The 18650-nt window shown below is 40.4% G+C and overlaps 1 protein-coding gene across 1 annotated transcript in view; it reads right to left on the bottom strand.

The window, feature by feature from the left end:
* The window catches only part of egfra (epidermal growth factor receptor a (erythroblastic leukemia viral (v-erb-b) oncogene homolog, avian)), a 51635-nt gene that overhangs the window by 16107 nt on the left and 16878 nt on the right, over positions 1–18650 (bottom strand). Inside the window, exons 2-15 of the mRNA XM_037787788.1 lie at positions 9823–9974; positions 7941–8127; positions 7678–7809; positions 7511–7579; positions 6380–6498; positions 5870–6011; positions 5211–5327; positions 4229–4355; positions 4048–4121; positions 3873–3960; positions 3540–3739; positions 3255–3375; positions 2737–2827; positions 847–1004 (exon numbers count right to left, since the gene is read on the bottom strand). Coding sequence (XP_037643716.1) covers positions 847–1004; positions 2737–2827; positions 3255–3375; positions 3540–3739; positions 3873–3960; positions 4048–4121; positions 4229–4355; positions 5211–5327; positions 5870–6011; positions 6380–6498; positions 7511–7579; positions 7678–7809; positions 7941–8127; positions 9823–9974 — 1777 coding nt within the window. The remainder of the gene's footprint in view (positions 1–846; positions 1005–2736; positions 2828–3254; positions 3376–3539; positions 3740–3872; positions 3961–4047; positions 4122–4228; positions 4356–5210; positions 5328–5869; positions 6012–6379; positions 6499–7510; positions 7580–7677; positions 7810–7940; positions 8128–9822; positions 9975–18650) is intronic.

Here is an 18650-nt window from a genome sequence, read left to right as displayed (position 1 = left end):
CACGGCTGTCGGCGTTCAATACCGCTGAACAAGGCACCCTTTAGCGGTGGTATGCGACGCACCGGGCTTTTCGTTAACTACAATGTAAACCTATCCGTGGTAGACAGCCAGACAACAGTAGACGCACAGGGAAACTGTTATGGTGACGCGAAAGAGACACACAGGTGGATGAGTCCAACAAACACAAGGCTTTCATCCAGGAGACCGCTGTTTGTGTCCCATGCGTTACGTTTCACTTTCACGTTACAATCAGCTGATCGTTCATGCCCCGTGTTCACAACATCCAGTCACATTTTCCCTGTACAAACATAGTAGTTTTAAGCCCAACCATGTTGTTTTTTCATAAACTTAACTAAGTGGTTTTGTTGCCTAAACCTAAGCAAATGTTTTTGTTTAATTTACAACATTAAGCACGTGTTTACTGCGACCGAAAAGTGACGCCGACGGCCGTGACAATGTCAGTATGTGACGAGGTGGGATGAGAACGTGTTGGCATTGCAGAACTCTCTCCGTTGGTAAACTAATATGAATGGAAACGCATTCAGAAATCTACAAAACAATGAAATGCTTTGAAGAGCAAAAGTAATATAAGTTTTAGTAAATGGGCAAAAATGCAAAATTTCGGTTATTTTCGTTTAATCTTAGTCTTCAACATCCCTCCTAAATTGTCCGATTTCATCATTAATCTCAGCAAAGATTGCCTCATGTTGGAAGCCGACCTCTCTCTCCCCAATCTGTGCCAACAGAACCACAGCTGACCCCTCTGGCTCGGATTAAGTTACTGCCTCAACATTACGACAGAGAGACGGAGTGCCAGCTCCCAGGTCTGCTGAACAATGCTCTTACCCCCGAGTGCAGTTTTTGTGGCACAGCTTGCACACTTTCATCTTGTCTGCGTATTTCCACACCAGCGTGTCGTCCTCCGCTGGCACGCCTTGTGGACAGCGAGGCACACAGAACAGGCCGTCTTGGAAGTTGGCACACTTTGTACAGTTTTCAGAGCCCTGAAAGGAAAAGAAAAAAAAATCATGATGTTTACAACTCTCGAGAGAGGAGTAGTAAATATTGTGCAAACTGCCCTGTCTCATAATAATAAAGCAAGCTGCGTCCATCTTCCTCATAAAGATGCAAATGTTTGGAAATGAAAACCCACCCAGAAGTGTTGGTGGTGTAGTTTAGGCCTGTACAACTCTGTTCTCTGAGACTTAATGCAATTAAGACACTCCAGGCAAAAACATTGTTTTTCATGCATTGGTCAATTTTGAGATTTGGGGCTATTTGGCTTCCATTACATGTCTTCTTTCAGACTAGTAACATCCAAAATACACATTTTGGTGTTTATTTTACTACATTTTGTCTATTTGCGTATGTAGATTTCTCCTAAATTCACTAAAGTTAGCATTAGATAATGCCTCATTTACATATTCAAACATCAAATTAAAATAATAAATAATAATACAACAAATATATGTCTTAATGTAAATAATTAACTGGGGAAGTTTCATGGTGATATCTATATGTTCATTTTTTTTTACTCTATTCACCTCTAGTGTTTTCAATCCATATCTTTAAAGGCCGTTTTCCCAAAATGTGTTTTTTCTCAGACTCTGATCCAGAAATCTTCACTTCAGCAGCTCTTACATCCACCAAACCTTCCAGTTTCATCCCTATCTATATTCTGAAGGTTTTTACAGAAGGGTTTGTTCATATATCATTCATAGCCTGATTTATAGAACATTTTATTCCAAAAAACATGGCGGAAATTGATTTTTTTATGGCTGTTGACAGTAATTTCTGATTTATGGCATGATAAAAAGAGATATCCATAATTCCCTCTGTAGAAACATTTGACTCTAACATGTCAGCAAAATAAAACAAGATTTTTTTAACCTGGCTTTATCCAATGTACAGATTTCTGTTCTGGAAATGTATGGAAATTACCGCATATATAATAAGATAATGTCTTATTTGCATATTTAAATATGAAATTTCAGAAAACTTGTAATACAAAAAAAGATTTGCCTTAATGTAAGTAATCAACTGGGGAAGTTTCATGGTGATATCTATCAGTTAAAAATGTTACCCTATCCACCAGGGGTGTCTCCCCTCAAATGCTGCAATGTAATACTTTCTTTCAAACGGTCTACTTCTCTTGTCAATAACAATACTCTACATTCCCAGAGTTACTTTCAACGGCTCCAAAAAGGAGGCTGAGACTTGTTGTTTTCAGTCAAAGACGAGATTAGGAGCATTTAAAAGTAGACTGTGTGCCAACTAGATCAAACAGCCACACCCCTCCTCCCAAACACAACATATCTTGTGGCTCTTGTGAATTATGGTCTATTTAATAAGGCTGCTGTTGATGGAGAAAATGGAAGTGCTGACTCTTCGGCAACAGATTTAATGCTTCATAATTGTTCATTTGTGGCGCTCTTTGATTCTGAGCGTGACTGACACAAAGACATGACGTTTATTGCTGACATTTTAGATTCATAAATGATGTTCACAAAGCTGTTCTAACATGTGTTTTCTAATTTGTATAATGTTTATGGCTGCAACTAACAATTTCTATTAAAAATCTGAGAGTTATGACCTTTTTTTTCTTAAAAAAAATACTCAAACTGCATAATGGATTATCAAAATAATTGACAACTAATTCAATAGTTGACAACTAATCGATTAATTGTTGCAGCTCTAATGATGTTTGTAATAATAGTGTAGATGTGACACACATACAGGCGCATTGCAGGTTGCAGTCCCATTCATGTGTTTACACTCGGGGTGACACTTCTCGCAGATTTTATTCACGACGGTCTCCCGCGGTTCTCTGCAAAAACAAAACACAATAACAAAGTTGACAGACGCCTCATTTCAAACAGTTACATGTGAGGTGAAATTCTTGATCCCTTTTTTTGAGGGCACAAGTTAAATTGTAAGCATGTCGAGTTTTAATGTTTGACAGAGATCTGCAAAGATAAACAGATGTGAGAGAATGTGCCATTTCAGCTACAGTGTTTGGGTTATACCGACTGGAGGTTTAACTTCAGAATACCTCGGATCATATTCGGTCTTTGAATTGATTCAATAACAAATCCCCAACGTCTAATGTCTAGTCTGGAAATGCTCCTGGTATGAAAATAGACTTTGAAGGAGTTAACTGTAGAGCACACAGATCCGATGTTTAGACTTGTTTGTCTAAAACAAGGCACATTTCAGAGCTTAAAAAGGCATTAAAGTCCAGATTCCTCCCTTACCCCTCCAGGATGTTGCAAGAGTCAACACAGCTCCCATCACGTTTGTAGTCACGGCAGGAGAAGCACATGTCCGGGCCGGGCCCCCAGCAGCTGTCCGTGGTACACTTCCTGTCACACAGGGCTGAAAACAAACATACCATAATCTCACAAAGAGATCTTTCCTGCATAATTATCCAATTTTGAAACTCATTAATTAAATCTGGCTTGTGCATTACGTAATCAGAAACTATAAAACAAAACAACAAAAAGCATCTGGCTGCATTCGTTGTGGGAAACCAAATTTACCACATGTGGCAGCTGCAGCATTTTCCTCTATTTTGGCACTTTGGCTTTCTGATTTGAAGAGGCCCTTCCAGTGGCTTTTGTTGGTGTAGCACAGGTTCCGGTTCTTAACGATGACCACGTCTCCGTCGCTGATTTCTTTGAGGGAGCGAAGGCCCAAGTATTCGATATCGAGCTGAGCCAGCATCAAACTTTGGCTACCACTGATTAAGAGAAAAAGGTGGAACAGGAAGTTTTTAAGACAGCCTTGAATACTCAACTCTTGAAAAACTAATTTCTTGTGATCCAGCGGTTGTGGATCTATGGGGGGTGGGGGGGTCTTTACAAGGAACATACCGTTTAGTTCGTCCTCGAACGATCTCCAGATTCTCAAAAGGTCTGAGTGAGGTAAGGTTTTCTGGCCACGTCTGAATCAACAAGTATCCTGAAGCAACAAATGGGTTGTTAATGGGGAGACTCTCTAATATGCATTTAATGTGTCATGCATTACTCACGTCTTATGCGCTCTTACCAGTAATTTCCTTCACTGTCTTAAACACATCAAGCTGGGCAGGCTCCATCTTTGGTGTTTTGGTAAATCGATCCCTACAAATAACAACAATGTCATTGGTAAAGGTGCCCCATAATCCATTGCAGTTGATATACACAGGCTATACATGAAGGCTGTAATGCTGCTAATGTCCTTGACTTACCCATAAATGGATGGGTGGATGATAGCAATGTTACCGTTGATTTTCGTGCAGTTTTTGAAGGAGTCAATGTTGGTGGCATTGATAGACAAGATGTGAGTCAGGTTTCCTGTTCCAAGTCCATTACACACTGTAAACAAATCAGTACAGAAACTGTTTAAAGCTCTGGACCGTACTCTTATTTTGGTATTAAGCATTATATTTCATGGTGAAGTGTAATGTTAGAGAGTAGAGACTAAAATCCTACTTTTTTAGTGTTCTAGGTAGTTTTTTATTAAGGTTTTATATGATGCATTTTCAAATTGCAATTAGGGCAAAGTGCTTGATAATATAATGTATTATACAGATACTTTTCGTGCATATTTATGCATGTAATGTCATGGGGACAGAAAAGACAATCACTTCCCTGCTCTGTCTATCTATCTATCTATCTATCTATCTATCTATCAGTGCATGATGTATTTGGTCAAAGTGGAGCGAATTTTAACAATTTTACATAACATTAAGTACATAAATTATAACAGTGTATCATATTTTGATACAATTTGTATGTAAAACATAAGACAGGAAAACAGTGGAAAACAGCTAACCTGTCCAAAGGGAACAAAAATCCACCTACCAGCACCTCTAAAGCTCACTAGTCAACACTGTATATCCCGTTTGTTTAATCCGTATAAAAACCAAAATGTAAAAATAATAAAGTTGTGGTTTAACGGGGAGTTATGTGCCAAGCTTACCGGCTGCTGGTTTTAACAGCTAACTTCATATTTACTGGACAGTGGTATCTAAGTGAATATTTCCCAAAATGTTAAAAAGTAAAAAGTGCAATATTGGCCTCTAAAATGTTGTGAAGCTGAAGTTCGAATAGTATAAAATGGAAGCACTCGAGTAACTCTGAACTATAATAAAGCACAGTGCAAACTGCACAGTGTACATGAGTCAGAAATATGTCCCCAGGTTGCACAGTGATGGCTTAACCCCCTACCTTTTGGACACAGTCCGTCACACTTGGCGCACTTCCTGATTCCTTCCTCGTCCACTTCGTATGTGTTCCCGCTGCACGTCCGCACACACGCTCCGTGATCAGTTACAACATAGTTATCTGGAATGATTCCAAAAGACAAGCGGTTTACTTCATAATCATGTAATATTCAACATTTACAGGTTGGTGACATAAAAAAAACCAATCTAAATGTGCCTTTAAGCATTAATAACCTGTATGGGTTATACGAAAAGTATGACTATAGGTACATAACAATGCTGCAGGCCTTACAGTATAGACTGAGTAACACTGGGACAGACCTGTGTAAGTTAAACTGAGAAAGAACAGTTGTTGCATTAACACGCCCTGAAACTCAATCATTTTCTACAGTTTATAATTAAACTTGGACAAACTGTAACCTCTGAATGTGTAACAACCCTGAAGGACAACCTGGGCACTTGTTCAAGCATAGCACAATGTGAAAAAGCTCATAATCACTCGTGATGTGTTTCATATTGGCCAGTGAAGCCTACTAGTTGTTTTACTTTATTTATCTTCAGCTACAGTGCATGCCATAAATATATCGCTGTCTAGGAAGATGAACAATTTAGTGACAATGTTGGCTGAAAATACAAAACAAATTGAAGTTTATCCGTCCTTACGTGGGCAGCTTGTGACGCACTTGGCCCCGAAGTTGTACTTTCCGTGTGGATTGGGTACCAGCTGGTGCAGGTTGGGGTCATAGAGCATGAGGCCCGGGCACGCGTCTTTACACACCCCTTCGTCCTGGAAGTCCCGACAGGCCTGCAGGACAAACAACAGTCATCCAGTACACTGGGACCATAACAGAGCCCCACACTAATGATAACACTGCATTCCTCTCTGCAGCCTTAATCCTCAGAGCTGCACAGAGAGGGAGAGCAGACGCTGATACTCGAGGCACTGCCAAATGAAATATTTAATCTGCAGTTATGTGTCTCATTCGTATCTAACCAATAACAATATTTCTGATCATAAAAACAGGTGCTGCTGAGGGACGGCTTTGTTTTGTTTTCTCATCCAGATTTAAGTTCGAAACATTCAGTGTGTTTTGTTGTTTAAGCTCGTCTCCTCCCCAGCTCCTTTGTCATATCATGACTCTTGTCCCCCATGCGAAGGTGTCTCTCTCTCACCAGACAGTCGGTGGGCCGCGGTCCCGTGCAGCCGGCAGCACAATGCTCATTACAGCAGTCGCTGGGCGAAGGCCCTTTGCATCTCTTAGAGCACTGCTGTGCACAGTTCAGCTTCGTTACTGGAAATAAGAACAGGCCAGAGTCAGTGGAACGACCTGCAGCAAGTATTTTTCTTTCTATTCATTTTTTTATTTTGAGGCCGTATTAAAGTGGTTCATTTTGCATGTTCAAATTTGTTTCACCTTGCTGTTGTTGGTACGTAATGAAAACGAACAAGTAATATGAAAACATAAAGAGACTCATTGTTTCTCAATAGTAGAGTCTAACTGTTTTTAGTATTTTACCACACCATACATACGGATGGATATAATGTAAAAATATTACAGATTTCAGCCTTCTTTAACTTTTAACTTTTTTAACTCAGCAAAATCATATCATCTATTTCAGTTTTGCATAATTACATAATAAACCTAGAAATAAGCGAAACATAAATAGATACTACATGAAATAGAAAAATAAGTTAAAAGGACAGTGTGTAGGATTTGGTGGCATCTAGTGGTGTGGTTGCAGATTGCAACCAACTGAGTACCCCTCTGGTCACTCCTCCCTTTCCAAGACTGCGGTAACGTGAGCCGCTGATCCCAAAACTGTGGTAACGCCGTTCGCTTAGCTCAGAGGCCATCTATACCATAATAACACTACTTTAGAAGCAACGGAAGTCAGACAGTGGCTGGCACGGTTTTGCACTCTGCGGCTCACGTTACCGCAGCTTCCTAAGTGTGTTGGAGAACTACGGCGGCCTTCAGGTAACGTAAAAACAGGAAAGGCTCTCTCTAGAGCCAGTGTTTGGTTTGAACATTCTGGGCTACTGTAGAAACATGGCGGAGCAACATGGCGGTCTCTGTGAAGAGGACCTGCTCCCTATCTGGATATGAAGGGCTCATTCTAAGATAGCAAAAACTATTCTTATGTTCAGGTGATTATACACTAATGAAACGTAGTTATGAATAGCATATTCCATTTCTGCTAATAGATCCCCTGAAATGTTACACACTGTTCCTTTAATACAGCATTGATTTTTTTGTTTAGTTTTTCCTCATGATAAAATGAAACCACAGGATAACAACTCACAGGTCTGACAGTTTTGAGGACCGGGTGCCCAGCAGGAGCCGTTGAAGCAGCTTGAGTCACATTTTTTACCTGTAAAAGCAAACCACAGGAAATAAACAGGTTGAAATGTTTACATCACAACCTTGAAATTAAAATGTCTTTGTCTTCTGCTGTGAAATGTTACTTACAACGTGGATGGCTGATGGCCTGTGGGAGCACCATTTTGGGTTTGCTGTCAGCGTTGACGATATCGTTCCACTGTATCGTTTCCACATTGCACGGCTGGTTGGTCCCGAACTTTACACCTCCTTTAAGAATTTCTGCAAAAGAAAACTGCCACGTGAATTCGATAAAAATGCACAATTCATTTCACAACACACCAATATGTTTACAGCTCTATAATAATACAGATATGTCACAGAGAAGTGAAGAAAAGCAGAGGTGGACTGACCTGTCAGGCTGGTCAGAAGAAGCTCATTGGTGCCCTGATTGGTATCTTTGTCATAATTGGTCAGCACAGCGAGGCCAAACATCCCCTCATAGAGCGAATGACCTCGAATGATGCGCAGGTTCTGCAGAGGAATCCTGGACGCTGTGTTGAGGGCGATCAGCACGTAGCCGCCCACTTCTTCAATAGACTGTGGAAGAAAAACATGAGAAAGCAATGTTGTAAAATGAAGCAGCAAAGTCAGGGGTTCTCCAAGCAAAAAAAACAAGGTAAAATAGGATAAAAACTCTATATGTCTATATGAAATAACCACATGGTAAAGCCTATTTTTGTATACTCCAGTGGGAATTAAATACGTGACAAATAAAATGTACTTTCTCATTTTAAGAACTTTGACTGCAAAATGAACATAACAGTTTTAATGGAAATTATAAAGAAAAAGGAAATCAATAAAGGCCTAGCCTATATCACGATAGAAACAATTTAGAAAATATACACAATGGATATTTTTTTTATTGTTTTGACAATATATATCATCATACTGCCCAGTCCTAGGCGCAACTTTATTTTTAACATCCTGACTAGTCCCTGCAGGTCTTCCTCTCAGGCTGCCCTGACAACCTCCACTAATGAGATGGTTAGTGCAGTATGAATGTAGCCTGAGAGACAAAAAAAGTCCAAAAAGTACTCGCTATCACTTGTAGCGCTTATTGCAGTGAGCAGAGATGACACTGATGTGAGTATCAGCAATTTAATCAACTCAGAGCTTCTCTCTTTTTTTATGACCATAGACTGTCTATAAAAAGTGGATGTAGTCACTGTGACGTCACCCATTGGTTTGTGAACTGCCGTTTTGAAGCCTCCAGTTTGGCTTTTTGGCCATCACCATCTTGATTTTTTGTTTTAGTTTTTTGCAACCAGACACCAGAGGATGGAGATAAGTACAACTGAACGCTGAATAAGACATTTTTAGGCAACCAAAATGTTCAAATTAACTTGCATGAACTGAAAACACGGTGAAAGGGTTAAAGTTATAAGATTAAAACCACGGACAACTCCCAGACCACCAGACAACGCCATGGTAGCAAACTGTCAGTCACAAGGTAGCCACCGCTCTAAAGCATACCCTGCTTTATGGTCTATTTGATTCTAAATGGGACCATCATTTACTAAATGAACATCATGCTGTATTGAAGAAGACTTGAAACCAGCGACTGAGACCATAAACTTCTGTTTGCAATGTTTACTGAGGTAATAAATCAAGTAAGAAGTAGGGTCATTTTCTCATAGACTTCTATACAATCAGACTTCTTTTTGCAACCAGAGGAGACGCCCCCTGCTGGCTAAAGAAAGAATGCAAGTTTAAGGCACTTCTGCATTGGCTTCACTTTTCAGACCCGGAGGTTGCCGCCTGATTAAGACAGCTGGACAGTAAGGGGACATTATTTAGAGAGATGTTATCAAACTGAAAATGAGAAAGTGAGGGGGGGCAAAAATAGGATTTTGAAAAGTGAGAACCTGTTGGAACTACTGCATCGTATCTGCTGACTGTATGTTTTTCTGTGTTTGTGTGTGCAAGCTTGCATGTGAGTGCGTGTGTGGTCTCTCGTCACATCTGCCCAGTGTGTTCACAACTTTGTCGTTACAGCTGAGGTTCAAACAAAGAGCGTCATAAACACACTGAATCACTGAGTCACTATGGACTCACTCTCCTCTGATTTAATTATCTTTACTGAAGTGATAAGAGCAGTGAAGAGCCTGCAGAGATCCAGGAGAGATTGTCTGGCAAACTGGATTCAGACCACCAAAGAGATGATAGGAAACTTCTCCCATCTGTTATGTGCACGTTAAGCCTCCGCTGCTGTAAAGGAGTAACAGTCTTTACCGTGAGGAAGGACAGGTCCCGGTGCTCCTCCATGTAGGTGACCTCCAGGTTCTCCAGGACAACGGTGCAGTTCATGTAGGTCTTCACCATGTTCTTGTAGTGGTCCTCTTTGGAACCCAGAAGGTTTAAACGGTTGGTAATGCCTTGGCATACTATAGAGAAAGACAAAAAAATAATAAATTGGGGAATATATTAGATTTATTCGAATTGAAACACATATATCATCTGCAATGTCACAAAAGCATCTATCCGAGGCCCACATTGACAGAAAAATTCCCTGCTTATGTAACACCCTGGCTCAATTTATGACTGCCTGTCTGTCTTTGTCTCTGTTTGTGAATTCAGTCTGCGCAGTCATAACTTGGCCAACTTTCATGTGAAAATAACTGTTCTGGGTTGCATCTACAATAGGAATCAAATCTCAGCAACGAAACGAGTTCTGGCTCATGACTCAAAGTGAGCTGGCTGTATTTATACTGGCGAAGGCCTGAATCTTTCCACTGCTATGCGGGCTAGTTAAAACAACCACTGTGACCAGCGTCTCCAGGCCCATTGTGTCATTTCAGAAAAAAAAGATTTGGTGTGTCAGAGATTCCATGAGATCTGTGAGTATGTTTCTTTCGGGGAACTTTTGCTCTCTAAATCTCATAATTGATAACAATCTCAATAACTTCAGCCAAGATTAAAAGAACAGTGTGTAACATTTTGGGGATCTATTAGCAGAAATGGAATATAATGTTTTTAAGTAATCGATTAAAATATTTAATCACGATTAATCTTATGATCGTCCATAGTTATCACGATAACTGCAAATAAATCGCATATTTTTTATCTGTCCAAAATGTACCTTGAAGGGAGGTTTGTCATGTATTTAATATTCTTATCAACATGGGAGTGGGCAAATATGCTTGCTTTATGCAGATGTATGGATATATTTATTATTGATTATTATCATAAAGTGGGCATGTCTGTAAAGGGGAGACTCGTGGGTACCCATAGAACCCATTTTCATTCACATATCTTGATGTCAGAGGTCAAGGGACCACTTTGAAAATGACCATGCCAGTTTATTCTCACCAAAATTAACTAACTAAGTAACTTACTTAGTTATACTAACGAGCTAGTATGACATGGTTCGCACCAATGGATGCGTTAAAGAAATAAGTGGCGTTAAAACAAATTCACGTTATCATCGCGTTAACTTTGATAGCCCTAATTTTCATTAGTGTATAATCACCTGAAACTAAGAATCGACGGTGTACTTCATATCTAGATAGGGAGCGGGTCCTCAAACCAAACACTGGCTCTAGTGAGAGCCTTTCACATCATTACGTTACCTGAAGGCCACTGTAGTTCTCTGACACGCTTGTGAAACTGTGATAACGTGAGCCGCAGAGTGCAGAACCGTGGTAGTGTTATCATGGTTTTACACTCGGCAGCTTACGTTACCGCCGTCTTGGAAAGGGAGGAGTGAGCGGAGGGATATTCAGTTGGTTGCAATCTGCAACCACTGCATCTAGATGCCGCCAAATCCTACACACTGTACCTTTAAGCATATCAGATTTTAGGGAATGTTCTTGACGTGACTAAATAACAACTCACATCAAATGCTGATTCTTGCACTTTCTCGAGTTTTCAGTGCCAATAACAACAAAGCCATTGAGAGAGGGATTCACAGGACTACAATTGTGGGCTGATAATGCAGCCTATCGGGCCTTATGCAATAAAGTGTTGGGATAAGGAAGGCAGTGTTGCTGATAAGCGCAGGACGCACGAGAGGCTTTTTTTCTTAATGCAGTTTTTAAAGCAAGAATGTGTGTTAAGAAAGCAGGTCGTCTTCCTCCCTTGAGCTGGTCAGACAGGTTCTGACTGCCACTGAAGAGAGAGTCAGCTGTGTTCAACACCCCTCCACTACACACACACACAAATTCATGCACGCAAAAACACTCACATAATGAGCATATAATTGATAATGAAGTCGTAATTTATGGGTTAACTTGAGCAATAGGTTGAGTAAAAACAAAAAAAGATCCCTCCTGTTTATTAGAAATGATGGTGCTGCTGGTGTAATAATGTATCTTGGGTCACATTCCACAACGTGTCTGCTCTTGACTGCAAAGAAAGCCAAAACATGCGCTCCGAATCCTGAAACACACCTCACGACACTGCACATAACAGTTAACTTAATTGCACTGATTTGCCATATTGAAGAAAGAGACATAACATCATCTTTCAGCTCAGGCACACTAATATCTGACGCCAATATTTTTTTTACTTTTCCTCTTCCATGTTTTGAATTCACGCAAACCAACAGCGACGGTGCACCGAATCAGTGAGAATTAGGCACAAACAGCTGTCTCCCGCCCTCCGTCCTCTTCCTCCTCATTAGCTTGTCCCTGAGGGATCTCCCTGACGTGAACCCTGCCGTCCGGCAGCCTAACGCCCAGGCAACAGAGGCAGACTAGCAAAGGCAAGCTGACCGTTTTAATTAGAGGAGCCATGTGAGATGTAATTAGCCTCCTAATTATTACCCAGACTGAGAAACCAAACTGTAATAAACAAAAAGGTTGTCATGAGTGTGCAGCTGTGAATATTAATCAACCTGATTTGGACATTCTGAATTGCTAATAGGGACGCTGAATATGGTTAATTAGTGTTGTATTATTACCATATACAGAACATCTATGTATGGATATCTCCCAGGCTGCTTCCTGTCTCAATGTTTTGTTCAGTTAATATTTATGATGAGCAGTAAAGGTGAGTAAAGGTTCATAAAACTTCCTCCACCAAAGGTTCAGACTTGTGTGGTGCACGATGAAGAAAAAAAAAACAGTTGATTGCTCAAGCAAGCAGCAGTATAGCCACAGTAAACATACTCCTCGGTCCACTTGTTGATTTCATCACTCAGGTTGCAGGTGGTAAATGACCTGATATTGCACGACCATAAACTGACTTCCTCATCAGCCCATGAGAAAAGAAACAAGGTCAGGCTGTAGCTACGTAGAAGTTATAACTAAAAGATTGCTTTTATTTTCTTCTAACAACACAGCCTTTTACTGTACAACTCTCGTAAACAGTGTCTGAGTTAGATGAGCTGGAAACTTTGAGTCACACCTTTCTGCAAGTAGAGACAGCTTGTGTGTAAAGGAATATGCAGATTGGAAATTACTGGGAACTCTATTTTTTCCATAACACCTGATTCAGTTTTGACTCATGAAATTCACTCAGCTTACTGTCTGCTTTAATGTACGGGTGGGGCCTGCAGTGACGTAACTGATACTGTGACAAAGACTAATTACAGATTGCTTCACTTCCTCCAGCTGTATTGTCGTCACAAAATGTCCAAGAGGTAGCTCTATGAGCAAGGAGTGGCAGGTCTGGTATAGTTCTTTATGCATGTATGTGCGTGTGTGTGGGTGGGTGTGTGTACGGGCGTGTGTGAGTGTGCAACACCGTGAGGAGTACATAATATTCCCTGGATTGCGCCGTGCTGATCGGCACCCGGTCAGAGCAACACAAAAGACTCGGTAAACCCGATCATTAGTCATCTAAGCTTGTTGAAATGTGCGGTCGCATATCTCTCTTTTGATGTTTACTTGGGGACTAGTGTTGGGTGTGTGGGTAGATATTTGTTTCTTGAGGCTACAGGATCTGTGCGACTACAAAAAAAGAGACTGGCTAAGCTAATTATGTGTGATAATAAGTTCATTGTTCAGGTCCACACACTCAAATCCACACCAAAATTGAGAATGATAATGTTACAGAGAATGTAGGTCAAATCTGTGTTTCAACCACCTGTATTTCTCTCCAAGGGATGGAAATTGAGGACTTATTACTCAAATCTTGCCATATAATGCTTAAAAGTTTTTGTAATCTCTACTTTTAAAGAGTAAAATTTGCGTATTGAGTGCAAAATCACAGGAAAACCTTACAATATACGGTCATACAATACAAAAAAAAAAAAGAAAAAGAAAAAGCTGACACTGGGAAATATGCTTATTTGCTTTCTGGTGGAGAGTTAAATGAAAAGATTGATGCCACTCTCAAGTCTGTATGGTCAATGTGAAGCTACTGCGAACAGGAAGTTAGCTTAACTTAGCATAAACATAGGGAACCAGGGGGAAACATCTTGAATCTGTCTGGTTTATAACCCCATGTATGCAGTTTTTACATATTGGTTTTGTGTGGATTAAACAAACTAGGTATAATGTGATACCTGATAATGGGCTTCTTCCAGGTCTGTACAGTGAAGCCAATGCTGAAGTGCCTTAAACTTGCATTCTTTCTAATAGCCAGCAGGGGGCGACTCCTCTGGTTGCAAAAAGAAGTCTAATTGTGTAGAAGTCTATGAGAAAATGACCCTACTTCTCACTTGATTTATTACCTCAGTAAATATTGTAAACATGAGATTATGGTCTCAATCGCTAGTTTCAAGTCTTCTTCAATACAGCATGATGTTCATTTAGTAAACTATGGTCCCATTTAGAGTCAAATAGACCATAAAGCAGGGTATGCTTTAGGGCGTGGCTACTTTGTGATTGACAGGTCTCTACCACAATGTTGTCCGATCTGGGACTCGTCCGTATTTTCGTCTTAGAACTTTAACCCTTTCACAGTGTTTTCAGTTCATGAAAGTTAATTATAACATTTTGGTCGCTTAAAAAATGTCTTATTCAGAGTTTGGTTGTACTTAGCTCCACCCTCTAGTGTCACTTCTGGTTGCAAAAAAAAACAAGATGGCAAAGGCCAAAATGCCGAAATCAAGGCTTCAAAACTGTAGTTCACAAACCAATGGGTGACATCACGGTGACTATGTCCACTTTTTATATACAGTCTATGGTTAGTGAGCCAGGCTGGCTGTTTCCCTCTGTTTCCAGTCTTTATGCTAAGTGGCTGTAGCTTTATATTTAACGGACAGATATGAGAGTGGTATTGCTCTTTTCATCTAACCCTCTGCAAGACAGTGAATTCCCAAAATTTCCAACTTTCCTTTAAAAGCTTTCAAAAGGTAGCATTTACTGAAGGGCTATTGAATTGCATATAAGCTACAGGTGTTTGTGTTATTATTATCCATCTCCTTTATTATGAAGGCTAAACAGTGCTGGCACCAAACTATAAAATGTTAACCTTTTCTTTCAACTTTGAAGCTGAAAAACGTATTTGACAGAGAAAAAGGAGGAGCGAGTGAAGCAGGGTATAAAACCAAAGTCACGGCGGACGAACGTTCCAGTAAATATTTGAGACACATTAACTAAACATGGTGAGATCAAATGTGCAATGTTAAGTACCAAAACCAACCAAAGGGAAAAAAAGTCTGCCATAAATTCACATTTTGCGGTCTCATTTACATGTTTGGATGAAACTTTGTATTTTTCTGGCCATGGGAGGAAATACTAAATGTCCACAAATGCAAACTGAACTTCCCAGGGACACGGAAAAACCCTCTCTAACCCATCTAATGGTTTCCTTTGGTACACTGAGCCATCTACTATACATTTAATCATCATGCTTTCTACTACAGACAACAGAAATGGCCCTGCCGCGTTCTCTTCCTCTCATTCACTACCTGCAATTCGATTACGCCGTGTCCAGAGTCTGATAATTACATTATCTGAAAACTTATACATAATTAAAGGGAAGTAACAATGCTTACTGACATGACTTGTTTATTTCTCTCCCCGAGACAACAGCATTACGGCAAAGTATCTTATGTAACTCAATCAGCAGTGTTCCTCCGCTGATAAAAAATCAATGCCAAGATGAATCCCCTTATTTAGAGGTGAATTATGGTTAACCCCCTCATACTGTATGTCTCTGCACGTATGGTAAGAGGATGTTGATAAGATGGGGGAAAAATACATTTTATTGGCCTTAGTTTAGAGTTGGGGGTTGCATTGACTCCGATTTCCAGACCTCCAGATTCCAGGGAAGAATAAATCTCTCAAAGCCCACTATCAGTGAATGAAGGGGGAAAGATCCACTTCCTTGATTCTTTCAGTGCATTCAGCACTCATACTTCCTCCTCTTATATTCTCTGGCTTCAAATCAAGAGGAGATGAGGGATCAAGTGTCATATAAAGGCGAAACCAGCAGTACAAGTAGTCATATGTGCATTCTTTGGTGGTGTGTACTATATTTGTTTAAACACACTTTGTAGTCTGACATAAAAATCCCTGATATCCTGCTCTCTGTACAGGGGAAACACAATCTTCCTTTGCGTGGGAGATGCATCAGTCCCTTAGAGAAAACATCTTGGGGCCTCAGAAAAAGAAAAAGGGGCCAGTAAGAACGAGAGGATACCCCCCCACTTTCCCTCCATATCCCCAGTGAATCTAGCAACACAAGTCCCTTTGACATCACAGGAAGTTGATCTTTGCACAGGGTCAGATCCAGACGGCTACCCTGCGATGCCGAACCAGATGGTAGCCGATTGTCGTCTCCAGAGGAGGAGGACAGTCTGAATCTATGGAGAAAGAGGACTGATGGAAAGGAAGTGAGGGGAAAAAATAAAGTAGAGTCAGAACAGGAGTGGTTTGTGGTTTAGCTGAACGAAAGAGATGTGGGACGTAGCAGCCGGCTGTGGGTCAAACTGTGGGTGTTAAAGCTTCACACTTGATGTATGAACGTGGCTGACCTTTCCCTGGAGGCTAACAAAGGGGACAAAACAGCTGTAGAACACAAGCAGATGAAGCATCCCAGTGAATACGTCACATGTCCTCTAAACAAGTTCAACCGCTGTGACTTTGCTCACCGGCCCTGCCGGAGTTTGAGCGCAATCATTGAAGTCTAGTCTGTTAAAAGCTCAGCAAAGTGACCAAATAAAGACCAAAAAGGCTAGTGTTTACTCTCCGCTCCTGAAAAGCACTCTCTACCAGTCGGTGAGACACTCCAGATACCTGTGGCCGGGCCCATCATAATGTTTACTCTCCACCTCGGTGTGAGGAAACCGTGGATTTAGGTTCTGCACAAACACAGGGATACAGCATGTATACTCACACACTTCTGCATACTGTGATCAGCATTTCTAATAGAAATCAGTCAACTTTAATGCCTGATTTAAAAGCCAGAGGACCTTGAGAGCAATTTATTTTTTTAGTTAAATTATTAGGTTCAAATGAATATACTGCATATATATATATACTGTAAGTCTACATGAGGTTAAAGGTCCACGGTTCACCCAAATAAAAGAAAAAAGTGCCATACCAATACATTTTGTTTGTAGCCTACTGCTAACAAAAATAAAAGATGCAAATTATGAAATTCAACTGAAACATGTTGTTTTGGATACAATGTCCCTGTTAATCAACACATATCGCTGTGAACAGTTTTCGTGAGAACAAATTCGTTGTCAAAAAGTAGTTCCAATGAAAACTGTTCCCATTTTAGTCTGTGGATTAGTCACAGTAACCGAGACATTGTTTCTGGAAAACAACACTGTTTTTCTTTCTTTCTTTTATTTTTTTTAAAGCTGCATAAATCAATATTTGTATATGAACAATGGGTCAGATGTGTGTTGTGAAAGGGGGTCTTTTTCCTGGATACAACAACATAGAAATACCACCCAACTCTGCAGTTCCCCTCAGTTCTAAAACATCTTTCAGCCTCACAACTAGGTTTGACGCAGTAGTCGGTGTTACTGGTGTTACATTGATTTCAGGCATACATCGATTACATAACTTGTCCACTGCTAAAATCCATTTAGTTCATTTTTAGCGTATCAGCGGCGTGTTATCAATACATGGTCGGACGACGGACGCTACAATCTGAAAGTGAAAGTGTCTGCTCTGTATGGAGTCTCAGCACAGAGTAGCAGGAGTCAGATTTGACATATGGGACGAGATAGTTGACAGACAAGACGATGGTGGAGGATTTAGTGTCAGAGCAAAAAAAGCAAAAGCAAGGCAAAGGCTATTTGGCAATATTTCGGATTTAAACTCAATGCTATAAGGGAACCATAAAGTTAATGAGGAAATCGCCGTGCGGAGGACGGAGCGGTCACAGCCAGTGTGCGCGGCGCAGTGGCGCCAGGTGGAAACCTGCAGCCCCGCAGCGAAAGCGCTATCAGAGAGACCAGACAAACAGCCATCCGATGTTAAAGATCAAAGTAAGCACTCTACATATATTGAGCGTCATCTTTTCTTGTAAAATGTCAGGTGTAATTGGTAACACCGGTGTGGTCACAAGTTTATTAACCGGTGGGAAAATTCGAATTTCCTCACCGTGACATCCCTACTCGCAACTCTTCTGCTTTGGTTCACTCTCACTGCTCATCAGTATCGTTTCCAGCTGCAGTAGGCAGCTGTTTTCAGCAAGGAAGCTGTGATAAACCTACTCTACGCTACCTGCCAAACATCCTGGACAGAAAAAGTTAAAGGAAACCAGCAAAGAGCTAAAAAGAGATTGAATATTACTGTTATATTTGGTAGCCTGAAATACGACATAAAATAAATGCATAAATAATATGTCAATGTTGTCTTTACAGCTTGTTCTTTTCAACGTTGTGACCATAACAAACTAAAGTCCACTCACCTCCATTGTATTGGGGTGGAGGCAGAAATCTCAGAGACAAACATCTCAAAACCAGGTGAAATAAAAGCAAAACTGTTTGCACACCACCAGATGTAAATGAGAAAATGTGTTTTTTTTTGTAATTTCAGTGAGCCAACTCTTTAATTTAGAAAAATATTAATTTATTATGTGGATACTGACTTACAAGAGGAGCTTTCATAGCATCCATACTGGTTATCGTTTGAGCTACTGCTGTGAATAATCAACACACTGCACATTTATCTCAATAGTCAATGATGCATTCATTACCCAATAGTGAT

This window comes from Sebastes umbrosus, chromosome 12 (assembly GCF_015220745.1).
Source record: "Sebastes umbrosus isolate fSebUmb1 chromosome 12, fSebUmb1.pri, whole genome shotgun sequence".
NCBI classification, from domain to species: Eukaryota; Metazoa; Chordata; class Actinopteri; order Perciformes; family Sebastidae; genus Sebastes; species Sebastes umbrosus.
This window is presented reverse-complemented; position numbering and strand designations above follow the sequence as displayed.